This window comes from Notolepis coatsorum (genome assembly GCF_963971535.1).
Source record: "Notolepis coatsorum genome assembly, chromosome: 20".
In the NCBI taxonomy this organism is placed as follows: domain Eukaryota; kingdom Metazoa; phylum Chordata; class Actinopteri; order Aulopiformes; family Paralepididae; genus Notolepis; species Notolepis coatsorum.
This window is the reverse complement of record NC_140184.1, coordinates 19,906,126-19,931,182: the sequence shown is the minus strand read 5'-3', so window position 1 is coordinate 19,931,182 and position 25,057 is coordinate 19,906,126. Positions and strand designations below refer to the sequence as shown.

General features: G+C 39.2%; 5 protein-coding genes across 5 annotated transcripts; all 5 read right to left on the bottom strand.

Annotated features, from left to right (window-relative positions):
* Positions 1–3,665: 3,665 nt before the first annotated feature.
* Positions 3,666–4,466, bottom strand: LOC311247054 (hatching enzyme 1.2-like; the record flags this gene model as incomplete). Its single annotated transcript, XM_084337351.1, has 1 exon — positions 3,666–4,466. One exon carries the CDS (start codon positions 4,464–4,466, stop codon positions 3,666–3,668), a length of 801 nt encoding a protein of 266 aa, XP_084193477.1.
* A 4,637-nt stretch (positions 4,467–9,103) lies between these two features.
* Positions 9,104–9,904, bottom strand: LOC311247018 (hatching enzyme 1.2-like; the record flags this gene model as incomplete). Its single annotated transcript, XM_084337297.1, has 1 exon — positions 9,104–9,904. One exon carries the CDS (start codon positions 9,902–9,904, stop codon positions 9,104–9,106), a length of 801 nt encoding a protein of 266 aa, XP_084193423.1.
* Positions 9,905–14,537: 4,633 nt separating this feature from the next.
* On the bottom strand, positions 14,538–15,338 carry LOC311247407 (hatching enzyme 1.2-like; the record flags this gene model as incomplete). Its single annotated transcript, XM_084337803.1, has 1 exon — positions 14,538–15,338. One exon carries the CDS (start codon positions 15,336–15,338, stop codon positions 14,538–14,540), a length of 801 nt encoding a protein of 266 aa, XP_084193929.1.
* Positions 15,339–19,370: 4,032 nt separating this feature from the next.
* On the bottom strand, positions 19,371–20,171 carry LOC311247016 (hatching enzyme 1.2-like; the record flags this gene model as incomplete). Its single annotated transcript, XM_084337295.1, has 1 exon — positions 19,371–20,171. One exon carries the CDS (start codon positions 20,169–20,171, stop codon positions 19,371–19,373), a length of 801 nt encoding a protein of 266 aa, XP_084193421.1.
* Positions 20,172–24,182: 4,011 nt separating this feature from the next.
* Positions 24,183–24,983, bottom strand: LOC311246948 (hatching enzyme 1.2-like; the record flags this gene model as incomplete). Its single annotated transcript, XM_084337211.1, has 1 exon — positions 24,183–24,983. The coding sequence occupies one exon, from the start codon at positions 24,981–24,983 to the stop codon at positions 24,183–24,185; it is 801 nt and encodes a 266-aa protein (XP_084193337.1).
* Between the last annotated feature and the right edge of the window lie 74 nt (positions 24,984–25,057).

Below are 25,057 nucleotides of genomic sequence, written 5' to 3'. Positions count from 1 at the left end.
GATGAAAATATATCTTAATCTTTGTATCTGCTCCAAAGGAAAGCAAATCCAAGCCTCCTAACACTAGAATGACCGGAATTACAAAACTATTAGAATGGCCATAGCAGTCATTCTGACCCTTCACATTGCTGGCATACAATTTCCATAATAAATAAAAACCTAGAAATAAATTGATTTGTTAAGTTAGGATAAGAAACATTAGGACACCAATTCTAATGAATTTGATTAATTCAATCGGAATAACACAATGTGTTAGTGCTTACCATAAAATTAGAAAAATATTAAAACAGCTGAAATTTAACTGATTTATAAAACAACTGTTAAGGAATGTTATAGGCCTACCACAGTATTAAATACTAACAATATCTTTGGTGGGACAGTTTATCTCCTGTCCAATGTAGTGTTGGTCCAAAAAGTAGATAGAATAATATAATAGGCAAATAATATACTGTACTGTCTACTTCTGGTCCAACAACACAGTTGGTGGGAAGGAGATTGGCCTAGATCTTTAACTTATTTTTCTCTGTCTCATAAATTGTGCAGTTATTGTTGCCTCTATAGAACAGTACTGTATGAAAGAGATTGTTTAGCTAGTTAGGCTATTTGATGTTTTAGGCTATAAAGCTGTCTTCCTCCTTTGGTTATAGCAAGGCTGGCTGTTAGACTATTCTTCATGTTAGCCAAAAAACGCAACCAGAAATGACTGGTAGTCAAAGGACACCGGCCTAACCTCCTCAGGGGTTCCCAAAACCCAGAAAATAAGGCGTCAGAGAGCCGCGGCCCAATGCACATCATCAGGCTTTTTTTTTTTCTTTTTTTTTTTATGTGACCGATTTTTTAAGCCAAATATCACTTCAATCCTATTAAGTTAGTTCAAGTTAGTTATTAATTTATATGTGCTATTTATGAGAGGGCTAACTTGTTGCAAAATAATAATGATAATAATAATAGCCTCATTAAAATACTATACTATGCTTCGGTTGTTTTCAGCGTTTTATGTGCATAATCTGTTATTTAGTTTGAAATTTCGTTGAAATAAGTAGATTTTTCGTTTTTGTTTATTTATTAAGTTAATATAAAACCATAGAGTCACATTTTAGAATACAATAGAATAGAATTTTAGAATACAACTAGAAACACTGTCCTGGCCTGCTTCTAAATTCAGTGGCCTGACAAAAAAAAATATATATATATATTTTTTCTTTGGAAATCATCTCGCGGCCCTCCCGTGGCTGCTCGCGGCCCACCTTTGGGTCGCGACCCCAACTTTGGGAACCAGTCTAGCAGACATGGATGTTCATAGCAAATGTTATGGCAATCTGGCAATAACTTTTCAGATTGGTCTGATGGTGGCACTAGAGGGCATCACCAAAATCGATGGTTACGAATATAACTCTAGTTATATGAGTTAGTTTGCAGCTTCAAAGTTTGCACTGTGGGTAATATCCGTACCGGTATTGGTTAGTGAACATTTGTCTACCTTACAGCCAGCCAATCGTGTACACGGTAATTAAGTAGTAAGATTGGCAAAAAAACACGCCTCCAAGACTACATTACATGTATATAATGGCCTAATTCTCAGTCTATATTTGGTTCACTAGTTCAGCAAATCTCATAACAGAAGAGGATTCGGAAGCTTGTAGCTTTGGAGCTAGAATTACATTTACAACCATTGTTATATTTTGTTAGCGCTTCACTTCAAAGCTAGCACTCTTGGTAATAGTACAGCGAAGCGAGGCCTGAGGGAGTAGGAGAAAATCATGTCAAAAAAATCACCTTGTTGTTTTTACCTCTTTACACAGAGATGCATTTATTCAGGGTAACCATGTTTTATTGTGAACAACATACACATGTCCTTTACCAATACCAACCAGAATTGTTTAATTTGGAAACATTTGTTGGACACAGGTGGCAAGTGGTTTGATACACATTTGGGCCACATGTTTGTCAAGTGTAAATGGTTTCGTCTACACAAGCCAGATAAGTCACACATACAAGCAAACAATCATCACACCCAAAATAAGTTACTTTGCAGTAAATATGCAATCACATTTAAAAGTTTGACAATTTGATCTAAAATTGGTGAGCCAGACGTGCAACGTTGAATGTATTAATTTGCATTAATTTGAAGTCAAGTCTCCTGTTAAGCTGTAGCCCTATTTTCTGAAATTTTGCCTAAAGGTACATGCCTAAGTAAATGGACGATTGCTCCGCTTCTACAAGGTAAATTTATGTATTCCCAGTGTCAGAAATATTGTGTCTGTTACTAGGCTTGAGTAAATTGTAATGAGAAAAAGGAGAATATAAATTATGATTTTATTTTGCATCTGTGCCGGTGAATAACACCATGTTACAATTGCTGTGCTAGAGATTTTGCTCACTGAGCTCATTCAGCACCTTCTTGAGATCAAGTGTACAAAAGATCTAAGCAAATGAATAAAGGGAAGATGATTAAACAGAAGGATTTGTAGATACAGTAATGAATTATAACCAATTTTAATTATAAATTCATATTTGACCTTGAACTTGACCTTGACCTTATTATGGCCAAATCATACATCTATGGATAGGGAAAAGGCTCCTCTTTCCAATGGCAGTGTTAAATCTGGATTTAGTCATTTCCTCACGGTTCTACGATAAAAGAGATATAATTCGAATTCTTTTGATAAATTCTTATTTTCGGTAAATCTTATAAAACATCGGTACAAATTTAAAGATACACTTTGACTGCTGTTTTGATAGGGTTAAGGTCTTTACTCTTGGATACATTTGAAAAAAAACACAACATTAACGTCTTAACATGCAAGGGCCCACATGCAAGGGCCCACATGTGGGCCCTCTTGACGACCATTCGCAACAAGCCAATTTGCCGACCTCTAGCGGCTCGGCTATGCATTTATTTTAATATAATATAAAGATATCATTATAGCCCTATTTGTTTCCTGTCGATTGCCCTTTCAGGTGATAAAATCCGTTCAGCGGTTCTCGAGTTACATGCCGATATGTGAGGCGTGTGCCAAAGTACACATTACCACCCACGACTCCCGGGGCTCTAGCTCCGTCAATCATTTGGCGATCTCAAAAAGATATGGACAGGGTTGTAGCCAATGAGTGTGGCTTTCCAATGATACCCCACATGGGGATCTAATACGGTCTCTATTGATCGATTTATGATAAAGAAAAGCAGGGTCCCCTTATAAGGGGACCTTACAGCTTAACAGGTTTTAACACCACTGAAGCCATTATTATAGTTTCCACCACTGACTTGAATACCTGTGAACAGTTTTCTTTATGGTTTCTGGGTAGGCTATAATGTGGTACTGTAAATAAGATATAAATTATTTGGTCATATAATGAATTGATGTGGGTTTGTGTGTATAATATGTATGTACATGTTTATAAATGTGTAGCTGCTGTATATTTATTTGTACAGTAAAGGAGTGTGTAGGAAGGAAGAGCAAAACAACAATTATTGCCATTCTCTTAACTTTTAATAGAATGCTTTCTGCACATGATTGCATTATTATACCCAAGCACAATATTAAGAATGACCCAGGACATGCTGTAGTAGTACGCATATAAATAAACTACTGCGGTAACTATATATGTGAGCTTTTCTTTTTCTTTCTGTCAAATGTATCGTCTTTAGTAATCGAGTCATCTTCTCAGCAGCCGTAGAGTCGGTTGATCCTCAGAATGTCAATGTCGGACAGATCCTGTCTCTGTCCAATCTGCACATTGGAGTCAGGAATGGGGGTGATGCTGTCCTGTCCGTGCTTGATGGAGAAGGCTGTTCTGCCATAGTGCATGATGGAGGAGTAGTCATAGGGGGTGTCCAGGTTATTGGTGTACTGCCTGTGGAAGTTGTAGGCCATACTAGGGTCAATGTTGCTCCAGTTGATTCGGACATACTGGTCACGATCGGATCTGGTCTGCTCGTGCTGGAAGCCCAGAGCATGGTTGATCTCGTGCTGGATGATACCATGGTAGAGACAGCCCCCTTTGTTCAGAGAGAGCACCTGTCTGCCTCCCGTCCTGCCCAGAGAGGAGAAGCATCCATCTCTGTTCTCAATGCTGATGTAGTCATTCTGGTCATGACGGGGCACAAAGCGGATGCAGGTGTTGTCATGGAAGGTCTTCATGGCATGGTGGATCTTCATCTTGTGCCAGTAAGAGAAGTCACTGCTCATTGTGTATGGAATCATCACAGAGCCGTTGGAGGCCCTCCTCCACAGGCAATTGTTGTACCAACAGTACATGGCGTTTCTGGTTCTGGGTGCCACCAGGTCTCCCTCCACCAGTATCTCCCCGGAGCCATTGTTGGATGACAGAATCCTGGTGCTGAGGTCGAGGTCAGCAGCCTCATGGTCATCCACCTGGAACTCTGCTCCACTTCCTTCTTCCATGAGGGGGTAGGCCCGGGAGAGACCAACCAGCAGGAGCAGGAGGAGGCTGAGAGGAATCATCTTCAGGCTCTCTGGTGACCCCTTGGTTCTGGTAGCGGCGGTTCTCTGGATGTCTGCTTGGTCCTGGAGATGATTTTGAGAGACTCCTTGAAGCTTGATGTCTGACTGTTCAGTCCAGAGCCTTTATACTCTCCTCTACAGGTGTGTCTGTTGGTGGATTAAGGGCTTGGGTCCAGACTGCTAGGCCTAAGTAAACTTCTGAAGGGGGGGACTCCATGGACAAACCTACTGTTTCAATATACTTGGCTATTCTTGGTCATTAAAGGGATGACTAGAGTTGCATTACTGGGTGTGATGCAGTTACCAAAGATCACTGTTTAACCACTTTTGTTGTTTTACCGTTTCTCAAAATGAAGGCTTCACATTGTCCTTGGTAAGCTCACTTTACGTCTAGTAGTATACAGGTACATCCTTATTCCTTTGAGATTTCATATTGAAATCCAATATTATTTCCTCCATAAGATATTTATTATTCACGATTCATTCATTCAGTGATTCATCTTAATAAGGTGCCATAAACCAATCAACGATGTTCTGTCCACCAATAAGGTTGAACAATAAGAGACCAATATTCAAACAGAAGCATAAACGCACAAGCTTAAATGTCAGATGCTGATCACCTTTGAGATAACATCAGTAACTCAATAAAGAGAATGAATTAACAACCCTGAAATTAATAAACATCATGTAGTGTCAACATCTCACAATCAGTTTACAGACAGCACTAGATTGATTGCACTGACAGTTACAGCCTGAGAGAGTTGAGGACCACTTAAAGTGTAAGGAATGAATAAGGAGCATATTATAATGGTTTGAAACGACCATGTGATAATGGGCTATACAAAAAAACTTGACTATAATGGAAGAATGATTTATTAATTGAGGAGTATAGATGTGAATACTAGTTAATAATTGTTTGCTCAGTTTCAGTCATTCTTTTGCAAGTGTGATGAAAATATATCTTAATCTTTGTATCTGCTCCAAAGGAAAGCAAATCCAAGCCTCCTAACACTAGAATGACCGGAATTACAAAACTATTAGAATGGCCATAGCAGTCATTCTGACCCTTCACATTGCTGGCATACAATTTCCATAATAAATAAAAACCTAGAAATAAATTGATTTGTTAAGTTAGGATAAGAAACATTAGGACACCAATTCTAATTAATTTGATTAATTCAATCGGAATAACACAATGTGTTAGTGCTTACCATAAAATTAGAAAAATATTAAAACAGCTGAAATTTAACTGATTTATAAAACAACTGTTAAGGAATGTTATAGGCCTACCACAGTATTAAATACTAACAATATCTTTGGTGGGACAGTTTATCTCCTGTCCAATGTAGTGTTGGTCCAAAAAGTAGATAGAATAATATAATAGGCAAATAATATACTGTACTGTCTACTTCTGGTCCAACAACACAGTTGGTGGGAAGGAGATTGGCCTAGATCTTTAACTTATTTTTCTCTGTCTCATAAATTGTGCAGTTATTGTTGCCTCTATAGAACAGTACTGTATGAAAGAGATTGTTTAGCTAGTTAGGCTATTTGATGTTTTAGGCTATAAAGCTGTCTTCCTCCTTTGGTTATAGCAAGGCTGGCTGTTAGACTATTCTTCATGTTAGCCAAAAAACGCAACCAGAAATGACTGGTAGTCAAAGGACACCGGCCTAACCTCCTCAGGGGTTCCCAAACTTTTCAGGCCGGGACCCAGAAAATAAGGCGTCAGAGAGCCGCGGCCCAATGCACATCATCAGGCTTTTTTTTTTTTCTTTTTTCTTTTTTTTTATGTGACCGATTTTTTAAGCCAAATATCACTTCCATCCTATTAAGTTAGTTCAAGTTAGTTATTCATTTATATGTGCTATTTATGAGAGGGCTAACTTGTTGCAAAATAATAATGATAATAATAATAGCCTCATTAAAATACTATACTATGCTTCGGTTGTTTTCAGCGTTTTATGTGCATAATCTGTTATTTAGTTTGAAATTTCGTTGAAATAAGTAGATTTTTCGTTTTTGTTTATTTATTAAGTTAATATAAAACCATAGAGTCACATTTTAGAATACAATAGAATAGAATTTTAGAATACAACTAGAAACACTGTCCTGGCCTGCTTCTAAGTTCAGTGGCCTGACAAAAAAAATATATATATATATATATTTTTTCTTTGGAAATCATCTCGCGGCCCTCCCGTGGCTGCTCGCGGCCCACCTTTGGGTCGCGACCCCAACTTTGGGAACCAGTCTAGCAGACATGGATGTTCATAGCAAATGTTATGGCAATCTGGCAATAACTTTTCAGATTGGTCTGATGGTGGCACTAGAGGGCATCACCAAAATCGATGGTTACGAATATAACTCTAGTTATATGAGTTAGTTTGCAGCTTCAAAGTTTGCACTGTGGGTAATATCCGTACCGGTATTGGTTAGTGAACATTTGTCTACCTTACAGCCAGCCAATCGTGTACACGGTAATTAAGTAGTAAGATTGGCAAAAAAAACACGCCTCCAAGACTACATTACATGTATATAATGGCCTAATTCTCAGTCTATATTTGGTTCACTAGTTCAGCAAATCTCATAACAGAAGAGGATTCGGAAGCTTGTAGCTTTGGAGCTAGAATTACATTTACAACCATTGTTATATTTTGTTAGCGCTTCACTTCAAAGCTAGCACTCTTGGTAATAGTACAGCGAAGCGAGGCCTGAGGGAGTAGGAGAAAATCATGTCAAAAAAATCACCTTGTTGTTTTTACCTCTTTACACAGAGATGCATTTATTCAGGGTAACCATGTTTTATTGTGAACAACATACACATGTCCTTTACCAATACCAACCAGAATTGTTTAATTTGGAAACATTTGTTGGACACAGGTGGCAAGTGGTTTGATACACATTTGGGCCACATGTTTGTCAAGTGTAAATGGTTTCGTCTACACAAGCCAGATAAGTCACACATACAAGCAAACAATCATCACACCCAAAATAAGTTACTTTGCAGTAAATATGCAATCACATTTAAAAGTTTGACAGTTTGATCTAAAATTGGTGAGCCAGACGTGCAACGTTGAATGTATTAATTTGCATTAATTTGAAGTCAAGTCTCCTGTTAAGCTGTAGCCCTATTTTCAGAAATTTTGCCTAAAGGTACATGCCTAAGTAAATGGAAGATTGCTCCGCTTCTACAAGGTAAATTTATGTATTCCCAGTGTCAGAAATATTGTGTCTGTTACTAGGCTTGAGTAAATTGTAATGAGAAAAAGGAGAATATAAATTATGATTTTATTTTGCATCTGTGCCGGTGAATAACACCATGTTACAATTGCTGTGCTAGAGATTTTGCTCACTGAGCTCATTCAGCACCTTCTTGAGATCAAGTGTACAAAAGATCTAAGCAAATGAATAAAGGGAAGATGATTAAACAGAAGGATTTGTAGATACAGTAATGAATTATAACCAATTTTAATTATAAATTCATATTTGACCTTGAACTTGACCTTGACCTTATTATGGCCGAATCATACATCTATGGATAGGGAAAAGGCTCCTCTTTCCAATGGCAGTGTTAAATCTGGATTTAGTCATTTCCTCACGGTTCTACGATAAAAGAGATATAATTTGAATTCTTTTGATAAATTCTTATTTTCGGTAAATCTTATAAAACATCGGTACAAATTTAAAGATACACTTTGACTGCTGTTTTGATAGGGTTAAGGTCTTTACTCTTGGATACATTTGAAAAAAAACACAACATTAACGTCTTAACATGCAAGGGCCCACATGCAAGGGCCCACATGTGGGCCCTCTTGACGACCATTCGCAACAAGCCAATTTGCCGACCTCTAGCGGCTCGGCTATGCATTTATTTTAATATAATATACAGATATAATTATAGCCCTATTTGTTTCCTGTCGATTGCCCTTTCAGGTGATAAAATCCGTTCAGCGGTTCTCGAGTTACATGCCGATATGTGAGGCGTGTGCCAAAGTACACATTACCACCCACGACTCCCGGGGCTCTAGCTCCGTCAATCATTTGGCGATCTCAAAAAGATATGGACAGGGTTGTAGCCAATGAGTGTGGCTTTCCAATGATACCCCACATGGGGATCTAATACGGTCTCTATTGATCGATTTATGATAAAGAAAAGCAGGGTCCCCTTATAAGGGGACCTTACAGCTTAACAGGTTTTAACACCACTGAAGCCATTATTATAGTTTCCACCACTGACTTGAATACCTGTGAACAGTTTTCTTTATGGTTTCTGGGTAGGCTATAATGTGGTACTGTAAATAAGATATAAATTATTTGGTCATATAATGAATTGATGTGGGTTTGTGTGTATAATATGTATGTACATGTTTATAAATGTGTAGCTGCTGTATATTTATTTGTACAGTAAAGGAGTGTGTAGGAAGGAAGAGCAAAACAACAATTATTGCCATTCTCTTAACTTTTAATAGAATGCTTTCTGCACATGATTGCATTATTATACCCAAGCACAATATTAAGAATGACCCAGGACATGCTGTAGTAGTACGCATATAAATAAACTACTGCGGTAACTATATATGTGAGCTTTTCTTTTTCTTTCTGTCAAATGTATCGTCTTTAGTAATCGAGTCATCTTCTCAGCAGCCGTAGAGTCGGTTGATCCTCAGAATGTCAATGTCGGACAGATCCTGTCTCTGTCCAATCTGCACATTGGAGTCAGGAATGGGGGTGATGCTGTCCTGTCCGTGCTTGATGGAGAAGGCTGTTCTGCCATAGTGCATGATGGAGGAGTAGTCATAGGGGGTGTCCAGGTTATTGGTGTACTGCCTGTGGAAGTTGTAGGCCATACTAGGGTCAATGTTGCTCCAGTTGATTCGGACATACTGGTCACGATCGGATCTGGTCTGCTCGTGCTGGAAGCCCAGAGCATGGTTGATCTCGTGCTGGATGATACCATGGTAGAGACAGCCCCCTTTGTTCAGAGAGAGCACCTGTCTGCCTCCCGTCCTGCCCAGAGAGGAGAAGCATCCATCTCTGTTCTCAATGCTGATGTAGTCATTCTGGTCATGACGGGGCACAAAGCGGATGCAGGTGTTGTCATGGAAGGTCTTCATGGCATGGTGGATCTTCATCTTGTGCCAGTAAGAGAAGTCACTGCTCATTGTGTATGGAATCATCACAGAGCCGTTGGAGGCCCTCCTCCACAGGCAATTGTTGTACCAACAGTACATGGCGTTTCTGGTTCTGGGTGCCACCAGGTCTCCCTCCACCAGTATCTCCCCGGAGCCATTGTTGGATGACAGAATCCTGGTGCTGAGGTCGAGGTCAGCAGCCTCATGGTCATCCACCTGGAACTCTGCTCCACTTCCTTCCTCCATGAGGGGGTAGGCCCGGGAGAGACCAACCAGCAGGAGCAGGAGGAGGCTGAGAGGAATCATCTTCAGGCTCTCTGGTGACCCCTTGGTTCTGGTAGCGGCGGTTCTCTGGATGTCTGCTTGGTCCTGGAGATGATTTTGAGAGACTCCTTGAAGCTTGATGTCTGACTGTTCAGTCCAGAGCCTTTATACTCTCCTCTACAGGTGTGTCTGTTGGTGGATTAAGGGCTTGGGTCCAGACTGCTAGGCCTAAGTAAACTTCTGAAGGGGGGGACTCCATGGACAAACCTACTGTTTCAATATACTTGGCTATTCTTGGTCATTAAAGGGATGACTAGAGTTGCATTACTGGGTGTGATGCAGTTACCAAAGATCACTGTTTAACCACTTTTGTTGTTTTACCGTTTCTCAAAATGAAGGCTTCACATTGTCCTTGGTAAGCTCACTTTACGTCTAGTAGTATACAGGTACATCCTTATTCCTTTGAGATTTCATATTGAAATCCAATATTATTTCCTCCATAAGATATTTATTATTCACGATTCATTCATTCAGTGATTCATCTTAATAAGGTGCCATAAACCAATCAACGATGTTCTGTCCACCAATAAGGTTGAACAATAAGAGACCAATATTCAAACAGAAGCATAAACGCACAAGCTTAAATGTCAGATGCTGATCACCTTTGAGATAACATCAGTAACTCAATAAAGAGAATGAATTAACAACCCTGAAATTAATAAACATCATGTAGTGTCAACATCTCACAATCAGTTTACAGACAGCACTAGATTGATTGCACTGACAGTTACAGCCTGAGAGAGTTGAGGACCACTTAAAGTGTAAGGAATGAATAAGGAGCATATTATAATGGTTTGAAACGACCATGTGATAATGGGCTATACAAAAAAACTTGACTATAATGGAAGAATGATTTATTAATTGAGGAGTATAGATGTGAATACTAGTTAATAATTGTTTGCTCAGTTTCAGTCATTCTTTTGCAAGTGTGATGAAAATATATCTTAATCTTTGTATCTGCTCCAAAGGAAAGCAAATCCAAGCCTCCTAACACTAGAATGACCGGAATTACAAAACTATTAGAATGGCCATAGCAGTCATTCTGACCCTTCATATTGCTGGCATACAATTTCCATAATAAATAAAAACCTAGAAATAAATTGATTTGTTAAGTTAGGATAAGAAACATTAGGACACCAATTCTAATTAATTTGATTAATTCAATCGGAATAACACAATGTGTTAGTGCTTACCATAAAATTAGAAAAATATTAAAACAGCTGAAATTTAACTGATTTATAAAACAACTGTTAAGGAATGTTATAGGCCTACCACAGTATTAAATACTAACAATATCTTTGGTGGGACAGTTTATCTCCTGTCCAATGTAGTGTTGGTCCAAAAAGTAGATAGAATAATATAATAGGCAAATAATATACTGTACTGTCTACTTCTGGTCCAACAACACAGTTGGTGGGAAGGAGATTGGCCTAGATCTTTAACTTATTTTTCTCTGTCTCATAAATTGTGCAGTTATTGTTGCCTCTATAGAACAGTACTGTATGAAAGAGATTGTTTAGCTAGTTAGGCTATTTGATGTTTTAGGCTATAAAGCTGTCTTCCTCCTTTGGTTATAGCAAGGCTGGCTGTTAGACTATTCTTCATGTTAGCCAAAAAACGCAACCAGAAATGACTGGTAGTCAAAGGACACCGGCCTAACCTCCTCAGGGGTTCCCAAACTTTTCAGGCCGGGACCCAGAAAATAAGGCGTCAGAGAGCCGCGGCCCAATGCACATCATCAGGCTTTTTTTTTTTCTTTTTTTTTTTTTTTTATGTGACCGATTTTTTAAGCCAAATATCACTTCCATCCTATTAAGTTAGTTCAAGTTAGTTATTCATTTATATGTGCTATTTATGAGAGGGCTAACTTGTTGCAAAATAATAATGATAATAATAATAGCCTCATTAAAATACTATACTATGCTTCGGTTGTTTTCAGCGTTTTATGTGCATAATCTGTTATTTAGTTTGAAATTTCGTTGAAATAAGTAGATTTTTCGTTTTTGTTTATTTATTAAGTTAATATAAAACCATAGAGTCACATTTTAGAATACAATAGAATAGAATTTTAGAATACAACTAGAAACACTGTCCTGGCCTGCTTCTAAGTTCAGTGGCCTGACAAAAAAAATATATATATATATTTTTTTTCTTTGGAAATCATCTCGCGGCCCTCCCGTGGCTGCTCGCGGCCCACCTTTGGGTCGCGACCCCAACTTTGGGAACCAGTCTAGCAGACATGGATGTTCATAGCAAATGTTATGGCAATCTGGCAATAACTTTTCAGATTGGTCTGATGGTGGCACTAGAGGGCATCACCAAAATCGATGGTTACGAATATAACTCTAGTTATATGAGTTAGTTTGCAGCTTCAAAGTTTGCACTGTGGGTAATATCCGTACCGGTATTGGTTAGTGAACATTTGTCTACCTTACAGCCAGCCAATCGTGTACACAGTAATTAAGTAGTAAGATTGGCAAAAAAACACGCCTCCAAGACTACATTACATGTATATAATGGCCTAATTCTCAGTCTATATTTGGTTCACTAGTTCAGCAAATCTCATAACAGAAGAGGATTCGGAAGCTTGTAGCTTTGGAGCTAGAATTACATTTACAACCATTGTTATATTTTGTTAGCGCTTCACTTCAAAGCTAGCACTCTTGGTAATAGTACAGCGAAGCGAGGCCTGAGCGAGTAGGAGAAAATCATGTCAAAAAAATCACCTTGTTGTTTTTACCTCTTTACACAGAGATGCATTTATTCAGGGTAACCATGTTTTATTGTGAACAACATACACATGTCCTTTACCAATACCAACCAGAATTGTTTAATTTGGAAAAATTTGTTGGACACAGGTGGCAAGTGGTTTGATACACATTTGGGCCACATGTTTGTCAAGTGTAAATGGTTTCGTCTACACAAGCCAGATAAGTCACACATACAAGCAAACAATCATCACACCCAAAATAAGTTACTTTGCAGTAAATATGCAATCACATTTAAAAGTTTGACAGTTTGATCTAAAATTGGTGAGCCAGACGTGCAACGTTGAATGTATTAATTTGCATTAATTTGAAGTCAAGTCTCCTGTTAAGCTGTAGCCCTATTTTCTGAAATTTTGCCTAAAGGTACATGCCTAAGTAAATGGAAGATTGCTCCGCTTCTACAAGGTAAATTTATGTATTCCCAGTGTCAGAAATATTGTGTCTGTTACTAGGCTTGAGTAAATTGTAATGAGAAAAAGGAGAATATAAATTATGATTTTATTTTGCATCTGTGCCGGTGAATAACACCATGTTACAATTGCTGTGCTAGAGATTTTGCTCACTGAGCTCATTCAGCACCTTCTTGAGATCAAGTGTACAAAATATCTAAGCAAATGAATAAAGGGAAGATGATTAAACAGAAGGATTTGTAGATACAGTAATGAATTATAACCAATTTTAATTATAAATTCATATTTGACCTTGAACTTGACCTTGACCTTATTATGGCCAAATCATACATCTATGGATAGGGAAAAGGCTCCTCTTTCCAATGGCAGTGTTAAATCTGGATTTAGTCATTTCCTCACGGTTCTACGATAAAAGAGATATAATTCGAATTCTTTTGATAAATTCTTATTTTCGGTAAATCTTATAAAACATCGGTACAAATTTAAAGATACACTTTGACTGCTGTTTTGATAGGGTTAAGGTCTTTACTCTTGGATACATTTGAAAAAAAACACAACATTAACGTCTTAACATGCAAGGGCCCACATGCAAGGGCCCACATGTGGGCCCTCTTGACGACCATTCGCAACAAGCCAATTTGCCGACCTCTAGCGGCTCGGCTATGCATTTATTTTAATATAATATACAGATATAATTATAGCCCTATTTGGTACCTGTCGATTGCCCTTTCAGGTGATAAAATCCGTTCAGCGGTTCTCGAGTTACATGCCGATATGTGAGGCGTGTGCCAAAGTACACATTACCACCCACGACTCCCGGGGCTCTAGCTCCGTCAATCATTTGGCGATCTCAAAAAGATATGGACAGGGTTGTAGCCAATGAGTGTGGCTTTCCAATGATACCCCACATGGGGATCTAATACGGTCTCTATTGATCGATTTATGATAAAGAAAAGCAGGGTCCCCTTATAAGGGGACCTTACAGCTTAACAGGTTTTAACACCACTGAAGCCATTATTATAGTTTCCACCACTGACTTGAATACCTGTGAACAGTTTTCTTTATGGTTTCTGGGTAGGCTATAATGTGGTACTGTAAATAAGATATAAATTATTTGGTCATATAATGAATTGATGTGGGTTTGTGTGTATAATATGTATGTACATGTTTATAAATGTGTAGCTGCTGTATATTTATTTGTACAGTAAAGGAGTGTGTAGGAAGGAAGAGCAAAACAACAATTATTGCCATTCTCTTAACTTTTAATAGAATGCTTTCTGCACATGATTGCATTATTATACCCAAGCACAATATTAAGAATGACCCAGGACATGCTGTAGTAGTACGCATATAAATAAACTACTGCGGTAACTATATATGTGAGCTTTTCTTTTTCTTTCTGTCAAATGTATCGTCTTTAGTAATCAAGTCATCTTCTCAGCAGCCGTAGAGTCGGTTGATCCTCAGAATGTCAATGTCGGACAGATCCTGTCTCTGTCCAATCTGCACATTGGAGTCAGGAATGGGGGTGATGCTGTCCTGTCCGTGCTTGATGGAGAAGGCTGTTCTGCCATAGTGCATGATGGAGGAGTAGTCATAGGGGGTGTCCAGGTTATTGGTGTACTGCCTGTGGAAGTTGTAGGCCATACTAGGGTCAATGTTGCTCCAGTTGATTCGGACATACTGGTCACGATCGGATCTGGTCTGCTCGTGCTGGAAGCCCAGAGCATGGTTGATCTCGTGCTGGATGATACCATGGTAGAGACAGCCCCCTTTGTTGAGAGAGAGCACCTGTCTGCCTCCCGTCCTGCCCAGAGAGGAGAAGCATCCATCTCTGTTCTCAATGCTGATGTAGTCATTCTGGTCATGACGGGGCACAAAGCGGATGCAGGTGTTGTCATGGAAGGTCTTCATGGCATGGTGGATCTTCATCTTGTGCCAGTAAGAGAAGTCACTGCTCATTGTGTATGGAATCATCACAGAGCCGTTGGAGGCCTTCCTCCACAGGCAATTGTTGTACCAACAGTACATGGCGTTTCTGGTTCTGGGTGCCACCAGGTCTCCCTCCACCAGTATCTCCCCGGAGCCATTGTTGGAGGACAGAATCCTGGTGCTGAGGTCGAGGTCTGCAGCCTCATGGTCATCCACCTGGAACTCTGCTCCACTTCCTTCTTCCATGAGGGGGTAGGCCCGGGAGAGACCCACCAGCAGGAGCAGGAGGAGGCTGAGAGGAATCATCTTCAGGCTCTCTGGTGACCCCTTGGTTCTGGTAGCGGCGGTTCTCTGGATGTCTGCTTGGTCCTGGAGATGATTTTGAGAGACTCCTTGAAGCTTGATGTCTGACTGTTCAGTCCAGAGCCTTTATACTCTCCTCTACAGGTGTGTCTGTTGGTGGATTAAGGGCTTGGGTCCAGACTGCTAGGCCTAAGTAAACTTCTGAAGGGGGGGACTCCATGGACAAACCTACTGTTTCAATATACTTGGCTATTCTTGGTCATTAAAGGGATGACTAGAGTTGCATTACTGGGTGTGATGCAGTTACCAAAGATCACTGTTTAACCACTTTTGTTGTTTTACCGTTTCTCAAAATGAAGGCTTCACATTGTCCTTGGTAAGCTCACTTTACGTCTAGTAGTATACAGGTACATCCTTATTCCTTTGAGATTTCATATTGAAATCCAATATTATTTCCTCCATAAGATATTTATTATTCACGATTCATTCATTCAGTGATTCATCTTAATAAGGTGCCATAAACCAATCAACGATGTTCTGTCCACCAATAAGGTTGAACAATAAGAGACCAATATTCAAACAGAAGCATAAACGCACAAGCTTAAATGTCAGATGCTGATCACCTCTGAGATAACATCAGTAACTCAATAAAGAGAATGAATTAACAAACCTGAAATTAATAAACATCATGTAGTGTCAACATCTCACAATCAGTTTTACAGACAGCACTAGATTGATTGCACTGACAGTTACAGCCTGAGAGAGTTGAGGACCACTTAAAGTGTAAGGAATGAATAAGGAGCATATTATAATGGTTTGAAACGACCATGTGATAATGGGCTATACAAAAAAACTTGACTATAATGGAAGAAGGATTTATTAATTGAGGAGTATAGATGTGAATACTAGTTAATAATTGTTTGCTCAGTTTCAGTCATTATTTTGCAAGTGTGATGAAAATATATCTTAATCTTTGTATCTGCTCCAAAGGAAAGCAAATCCAAACCTCCTAACACTAGAATGACCGGAATTACAAAACTATTAGAATGGCCATAGCAGTCATTCTGACCCTTCACATTACTGGCATACAATTTCCATAATAAATAAAAACCTAGAAATAAATTGATTTGTTAAGTTAGGATAAGAAACATTAGGACACCAATTCTAATGAATTTGATTCATTCAATCAGAATAACACAATGTGTTAGTGCTTACCATAAAATTAGAAAAATATTAAAACTGCTGAAATTTAACTGATTTATAAAACAACTGTTAAGGAATGTTATAGGCCTACCACAGTATATATTAGATATATACTTAAATACTAACAATACCTTTGGTGGGACAGTTTATCTCCTGTCCAATGTAGTGTTGGTCCAAAAAGTAGATAGAATAATATAATAGGCAAATAATATACTGTACTGTCTACTTCTGGTCCAACAACACAGTTGGTGGGAAGGAGATTGGCCTAGATCTTTAACTTATTTTTCTCTGTCTCATAAATTGTGCAGTTATTGTTGCCTCTATAGAACAGTACTGTATGAAAGAGATTGTTTAGCTAGTTAGGCTATTTGATGTTTTAGGCTAGAAAGCTGTCTTCCTCCTTTGGTTATAGCAAGGCTGGCTGTTAGACTATTCTTCATGTTAGCCAAAAAACGCAACCAGAAATGACTGGTAGTCAAAGGACACCGGCCTAACCTCCTCTAGCAGACATGGATGTTCACAGCAAATGTTATGGCAATCTGGCAATAACTTTTCAGATTGGTCTGATGGTGGCACTAGAGGGCATCACCAAAATCGATGGTTTACGAATATAACTCTAGTTATATGAGTTAGTTTGCAGCTTCAAAGTTTGCACTGTGGGTAATATCCGTACCGGTATTGGTTAGTGAACATTTGTCTACCTTACAGCCAGCCAATCGTGTACACGGTAATTAAGTAGTAAGATTGGCAAAAAAACACGTCTCCAAGACTACATTACATGTATATAATGGCCTAATTCTCAGTCTATATTTGGTTCACTAGTTCAGCAAATCTCATAACAGAAGAGGATTCGGAAGCTTGTAGCTTTGGAGCTATAATTACATGTACAACCATTGTTATATTTTGTTAGCGCTTCACTTCAAAGCTAGCACTCTTGGTAATAGTACAGCGAAGCAAGGCCTGAGGGAGTAGGAGAAAATCATGTCAAAAAAATCACCTTGTTGTTTTTAACTCTTTACACAGAGATGCATTTATTCATGGTAACCATGTTTTATTGTGAACAACATACACATGTCCTTTACCAATACCAACCAGAATTGTTTAATTTGGAAACATTTGTTGGACACAGGTGGCAAGTGGTTTGATACACATTCGGGCCACATGTTTGTCAAGTGTAAATGGTTTTGTCTACACAAGCCAGATAAGTCACACATACAAGCAAACAATCATCACACCCAAAATAAGTTACTTTGCAGTAAATATGCAATCACATTTAAAAGTTTGACAGTTTGATCTAAAATTGGTGAGCCAGACGTGCAACGTCGAATGTATTAATTTGCATTAATTTGAAGTCAAGTCTCCTGTTAAGCTGTAGCCCTATTTTCAGAAATTTTGCCTAAAGGTACATGCCTAAGTAAATGGAAGATTGCTCCGCTTCTACAAGGTAAATTTATGTATTCCCAGTGTCAGAAATATTGTGTCTGTTACTAGGCTTGAGTAAATTGTAATGAGAAAAAGGAGAATATAAATTATGATTTTATTTTGCATCTGTGCCGGTGAATAACACCATGTTACAATTGCTGTGCTAGGGATTTTGCTCACTGAGCTCATTCAGCACCTTCTTGAGATCAAGTGTACAAAAGATCTAAGCAAATGAATAAAGGGAAGATGATTAAACGGAAGGATTTGTAGATACAGTAATAAATTATAATCAATTTTAATTTTAAATTCATATTTGACCTTGAACTTGACCATGACCTTATTATGGCCAAATCATACATATATGGATAGGGAAAAGGCTCCTCTTTCCAATGGCAGTGTTAAATCTGGATTTAGTCATTTCCTCACGGTTTTACGATAAAAGAGATATAATTCGTATTTTTTCGATAAATTCTTATTTTCGGTCAATCTTATAAAACATCGGTAAAAATGAAAAGATACACTTTGACTGCTGTTTTGATAGGGTTAAGGTCTTTACTCTTGGATACATTTGAAAAAAAACACAACATTAATGTCTTAACATGCATGACGACCATTCGCAACGAGCCCCGAGCCAAACGAGCCAATTTACTGACCAATATATAGATATAATTATAGCCCTATTTGTTTCCTGTCGATTGTCCTTTCAGGTGACAAAATCCGTTAAGCGGTTCTCGAGTTACATGCCGATATGTGAGGCGTGTGCCAAAGTACACATTACCACCCACGACTCCCGGGGCTCTAGCTCCGTCAATCATTTGGCGATTTCAAAAAGATATGGACAGGGTTGTAGCCAATGAGTGTGGCTTTCCAATGATACCCCACATGGGGATCTAATACGGTCTCTATTGATCGATTTATGATAAAGAAAAGCAGGGTCCCCTTATAAGGGGACCTTACAGATTAACAGGTTTTAACACCACTGAAGCCATTATTATAGTTTTCACCACTGACTTGAATACCTGTGAACAGTTTTCTTTATGGCTTCTGGGTAGGCTATAATGTGGTACTGTAAATAAGATATAAATTATTTGGTCATATAATGAATTGATGTGGGTTTGTGTGTATATATGTATGTACATGTTTATAAATGTGTAGCTGCTGTATATTTATTTGTACAGTAAAGGAGTGTGTAGGAAGGAAGAGCAAAACAACAATTATTGCCATTCTCTTAACTTTTAATAGAATGCTTTCTGCACATGATTGCATTATTATACCCAAGCACAATATTAAGAATGACCCAGGACATGCTGTAGTAGTACGTATATAAATAAACTACTGCTGTAACTATATATGTGAGCTTTTCTTTTTCTTTCTGTCAAATGTATCGTCTTTAGTAATCGAGTCATCTTCTCAGCAGCCGTAGAGTCGGTTGATCCTCAGAATGTCAATGTCGGACAGATCCTGTCTCTGTCCAATCTGCACATTGGAGTCAGGAATGGGGGTGATGCTGTCCTGTCCGTGCTTGATGGAGAAGGCTGTTCTGCCATAGTGCATGATGGAGGAGTAGTCATAGGGGGTGTCCAGGTTATTGGTGGACTGCCTGTGGAAGTTGTAGGCCATTCTAGGGTCAATGTTGCTCCAGTTGATTCGGACATACTGGTCACGATCGGATCTGGTCTGCTCGTGCTGGAAGCCCAGAGCATGGTTGATCTCGTGCTGGATGATACCATGGTAGAGACAGCCCCCTTTGTTGAGAGAGAGCACCTGTCTGCCTCCCGTCCTGCCCAGAGAGGAGAAGCATCCATCTCTGTTCTCAATGCTGATGTAGTCATTCTGGTCATGACGGGGCACAAAGCGGATGCAGGTGTTGTCATGGAAGGTCTTCATGGCATGGTGGATCTTCATCTTGTGCCAGTAAGAGAAGTCACTGCTCATTGTGTATGGAATCATCACAGAGCCGTTGGAGGCCTTCCTCCACAGGCAATTGTTGTACCAACAGTACATGGCGTTTCTGGTTCTGGGTGCCACCAGGTCTCCCTCCACCAGTATCTCCCCGGAGCCATTGTTGGAGGACAGAATCCTGGTGCTGAGGTCGAGGTCTGCAGCCTCATGGTCATCCACCTGGAACTCTGCTCCACTTCCTTCTTCCATGAGGGGGTAGGCCCGGGAGAGACCCACCAGCAGGAGCAGGAGGAGGCTGAGAGGAATCATCTTCAGGCTCTCTGGTGACCCCTTGGTTCTGGTAGCGGCGGTTCTCTGGATGTCTGCTTGGTCCTGGAGATGATTTTGAGAGACTCCTTGAAGCTTGATGTCTGACTGTTCAGTCCAGAGCCTTTATACTCTCCTCTACAGGTGTGTCTGTTGGTGGATTAAGGGCTTGGGTCCAGACTGCTAGGCCTAAGTAAACTTCTGAAGGGGGGGACTCCATGGACAAACCTACTGTTTCAATATACTTGGCTATTCTTGGTCATTAAAGGGATGACTAGAGTTGCATTACTGGGTGTGATGCAGTTACCAAAGATCACTGTTTAACCACTTTTGTTGTTTTACCGTTTCTCAAAATGAAGGCTTCACATTGTCCTTGGTAAGCTCACTTTAAGTCTAGTAGTATACAGGTACATCCTTATTCCTTTGAGATTTCATATTGAAATCCAATATTATTTCCTCCATAAGATATTTATTATTCACGATTCATTCATTCAGTGATTCATCTTAATAAGGTGCCATAAACCAATCAACGATGTTCTGTCCACCAATAAGGTTGAACAATAAGAGACCAATATTCAAACAGAAGCATAAACGCACAAGCTTAAATGTCAGATGCTGATCACCTCTGAGATAACATCAGTAACTCAATAAAGAGAATGAATTAACAAACCTGAAATTAATAAACATCATGTAGTGTCAACATCTCACAATCAGTTTACAGACAGCACTAGATTGATCGCACTGACAGTTACAGCCTGAGAGAGTTGAGGACCACTTAAAGTGTAAGGAATGAATAAGGAGCATATTATAATGGTTTGAAACGACCATGTGATAATGGGCTATACAAAAAAACTTGACTATAATGGAAGAAGGATTTATTAATTGAGGAGTATAGATGTGAATACTAGTTAATAATTGTTTGCTCAGTTTCAGTCATTATTTTGCAAGTGTGATGAAAATATATCTTAATCTTTGTATCTGCTCCAAAGGAAAGCAAATCCAAACCTCCTAACACTAGAATGACCGGAATTACAAAACTATTAGAATGGCCATAGCAGTCATTCTGACCCTTCACATTACTGGCATACAATTTCCATAATAAATAAAAACCTAGAAATAAATTGATTTGTTAAGTTAGGATAAGAAACATTAGGACACCAATTCTAATGAATTTGATTCATTCAATCTGAATAACACAATGTGTTAGTGCTTACCATAAAATTAGAAAAATATTAAAACTGCTGAAATTTAACTGATTTATAAAACAACTGTTAAGGAATGTTATAGGCCTACCACAGTATATATTAGATATATACTTAAATACTAGCAATACCTTTGGTGGGACAGTTTATCTCCTGTCCAATGTAGTGTTGGTCCAAAAAGTAGATAGAATAATATAATAGGCAAATAATATACTGTACTGTCTACTTCTGGTCCAACAACACAGTTGGTGGGAAGGAGATTGGCCTAGATCTTTAACTTATTTTTCTCTGTCTCATAAATTGTGCAGTTATTGTTGCCTCTATAGAACAGTACTGTATGAAAGAGATTGTTTAGCTAGTTAGGCTATTTGATGTTTTAGGCTAGAAATCTGTCTTCCTCCTTTGGTTATAGCAAGGCTGGCTGTTAGACTATTCTTCATGTTAGCCAAAAAACGCAACCAGAAATGACTGGTAGTCAAAGGACACTGGCCTAACCTCCTCTAGCAGACATGGATGTTCACAGCAAATGTTATGGCAATCTGGCAATAACTTTTCAGATTGGTCTGATGGTGGCACTAGAGGGCATCACCAAAATCGATGGTTACGAATATAACTCTAGTTATATGAGTTAGTTTGCAGCTTCAAAGTTTGCACTGTGAATATCCGTACCGGTATTGGTTAGTGAACATTTGTCTACCTTACAGCCAGCCAATCGTGTACACGGTAATTAAGTAGTAAGATTGGCCAAAAAAACACGCCTCCAAGACTACATTACATGTATATAATGGCCTAATTCTCAGTCTATATTTGGTTCACTAGTTCAGCAAATCTCATAACAGAAGAGGATTCGGAAGCTTGTAGCTTTGGAGCTAGAATTACATTCACAACCATTGTTATATTTTGTTAGCGCTTCACTTCAAAGCTAGCACTCTTGGTAATAGTACAGCGAAGCGAGGCCTGAGGGAGTAGGAGAAAATCATGTCAAAAGAATCACCTTGTTGTTTTTACCTCTTTACACAGAGATGCATTTATTCAGGGTAACCATGTTTTATTGTGAACAACATACACATGTCCTTTACCAATACCAACCAGAATTGTTTAATTTGGAAAAATGTGTTGGACACAGGTGGCAAGTGGTTTGATACACATTTGGGCCACATGTTTGTCAAGTGTAAATGGTTTCGTCTACACAAGCCAGATAAGTCACACATACAAGCAAACAATCATCACACCCAAAATAAGTAACTTTGCAGTATACATATGCAATCACATTTAAAAGTTTGACAGTTTAATCTAAAATTGGTGAGCCAGACGTGCAACGTTGAATGGATTAATTTGCATTAATTTGAAGTCAAGTCTCCTGTTAAGCTGTAGCCCTATTTTCAGAAATTTTGCGTAAAGGTACATGCCTAAGTAAATGGAAGGTAAATTTATGTATTCCCAGTGTCAGAAATATTGTGTCTGTTACTAGGCTTGAGTAAATTGTAATGAGAAAAAGGAGAATATAAATTATGATTTTATTTTGCATCTGTGCCGGTGAATAACACCATGTTACAATTGCTGTGCTCGAGATTTTGCTCACTGAGCTCATTCAGCACCTTCTTGAGATCAAGTGTACAAAAGATCTAAGCAAATTAATAAAGGGAAGATGATTAAACAGAAGGATTTGTAGATACAGTAATAAATTATAATCAATTTTAATTTTAAATTCATATTTGACCTTGAACTTGACCATGACCTTATTATGGCCAAATCATACATATGGATAGGGAAAAGGCTCCTCTTTCAAATGGCAGTGTTAAATCTGGATTTAGTCATTTCCTCACGGTTTTACGATAAAAGAGATATAATTCGTATTTTTTCGATAAATTCTTATTTTCGGTCAATCTTATAAAACATCGGTAAAAATGAAAAGATACACTTTGACTGCTGTTTTTATAGGGTTATGGTCTTTACTCTTGGATACATTTGAAAAAAAACACAACATTAATGTCTTAACATGCATGACGACCATTCGCAACGAGCCACGAGCCAAACGAGCCAACTTACTGACCAATATATAGATATAATTATAGCCCTATTTGTTTCCTGTCGATTGCCCTTTCAGGTGACAAAATCCGTTCAGCGGTTCTCGAGTTACATGCCGATATGTGAGGCGTGTGCCAAAGTACACATTACCACCCACGACTCCCGGGGCTCTAGCTCCGTCAATCATTTGGCGATCTCAAAAAGATATGGACAGGGTTGTAGCCAATGAGTGTGGCTTTCCAATGATACCCCACATGGGGATCTAATACGGTCTCTATTGATCGATTTATGATAAAGAAAAGCAGGGTCCCCTTATAAGGGGACCTTACAGCTTAACAGGTTTTAACACCACTGAAGCCATTATTATAGTTTTCACCACTGACTTGAATACCTGTGAACAGTTTTCTTTATGGCTTCTGGGTATAGGCTATAATGTGGTACTGTAAATAAGATATAAATTATTTGGTCATATAATGAATTGATGTGGGTTTGTGTGTATATATGTATGTACATGTTTATAAATGTGTAGCTGCTGTATATTTATCTGTACAGTAAAGGAGTGTGTAGGAAGGAAGAGCAAAACAACAATTATTGCCATTCTCTTAACTTTTAATAGAATGCTTTCTGCACATGATTGCATTATTATACCCAAGCACAATATTAAGAATGACCCAGGACATGCTGTAGTAGTACGTATATAAATAAACTACTGCGGTAACTATATATGTGAGCTTTCCTTTTTCTTTCTGTCAAATGTATCGTCTTTAGTAATCGAGTCATCTTCTCAGCAGCCGTAGAGTCGGTTGATCCTCAGAATGTCAATGTCGGACAGATCCTGTCTCTGTCCAATCTGCACATTGGAGTCAGGAATGGGGGTGATGCTGTCCTGTCCGTGCTTGATGGAGAAGGCTGTTCTGCCATAGTGCATGATGGAGGAGTAGTCATAGGGGGTGTCCAGGTTATTGGTGGACTGCCTGTGGAAGTTGTAGGCCATTCTAGGGTCAATGTTGCTCCAGTTGATTCGGACATACTGGTCACGATCGGATCTGGTCTGCTCGTGCTGGAAGCCCAGAGCATGGTTGATCTCGTGCTGGATGATACCATGGTAGAGACAGCCCCCTTTGTTGAGAGAGAGCACCTGTCTGCCTCCCGTCCTGCCCAGAGAGGAGAAGCATCCATCTCTGTTCTCAATGCTGATGTAGTCATTCTGGTCATGACGGGGCACAAAGCGGATGCAGGTGTTGTCATGGAAGGTCTTCATGGCATGGTGGATCTTCATCTTGTGCCAGTAAGAGAAGTCACTGCTCATTGTGTATGGAATCATCACAGAGCCGTTGGAGGCCTTCCTCCACAGGCAATTGTTGTACCAACAGTACATGGCGTTTCTGGTTCTGGGTGCCACCAGGTCTCCCTCCACCAGTATCTCCCCGGAGCCATTGTTGGAGGACAGAATCCTGGTGCTGAGGTCGAGGTCTGCAGCCTCATGGTCATCCACCTGGAACTCTGCTCCACTTCCTTCTTCCATGAGGGGGTAGGCCCGGGAGAGACCCACCAGCAGGAGCAGGAGGAGGCTGAGAGGAATCATCTTCAGGCTCTCTGGTGACCCCTTGGTTCTGGTAGCGGCGGTTCTCTGGATGTCTGCTTGGTCCTGGAGATGAT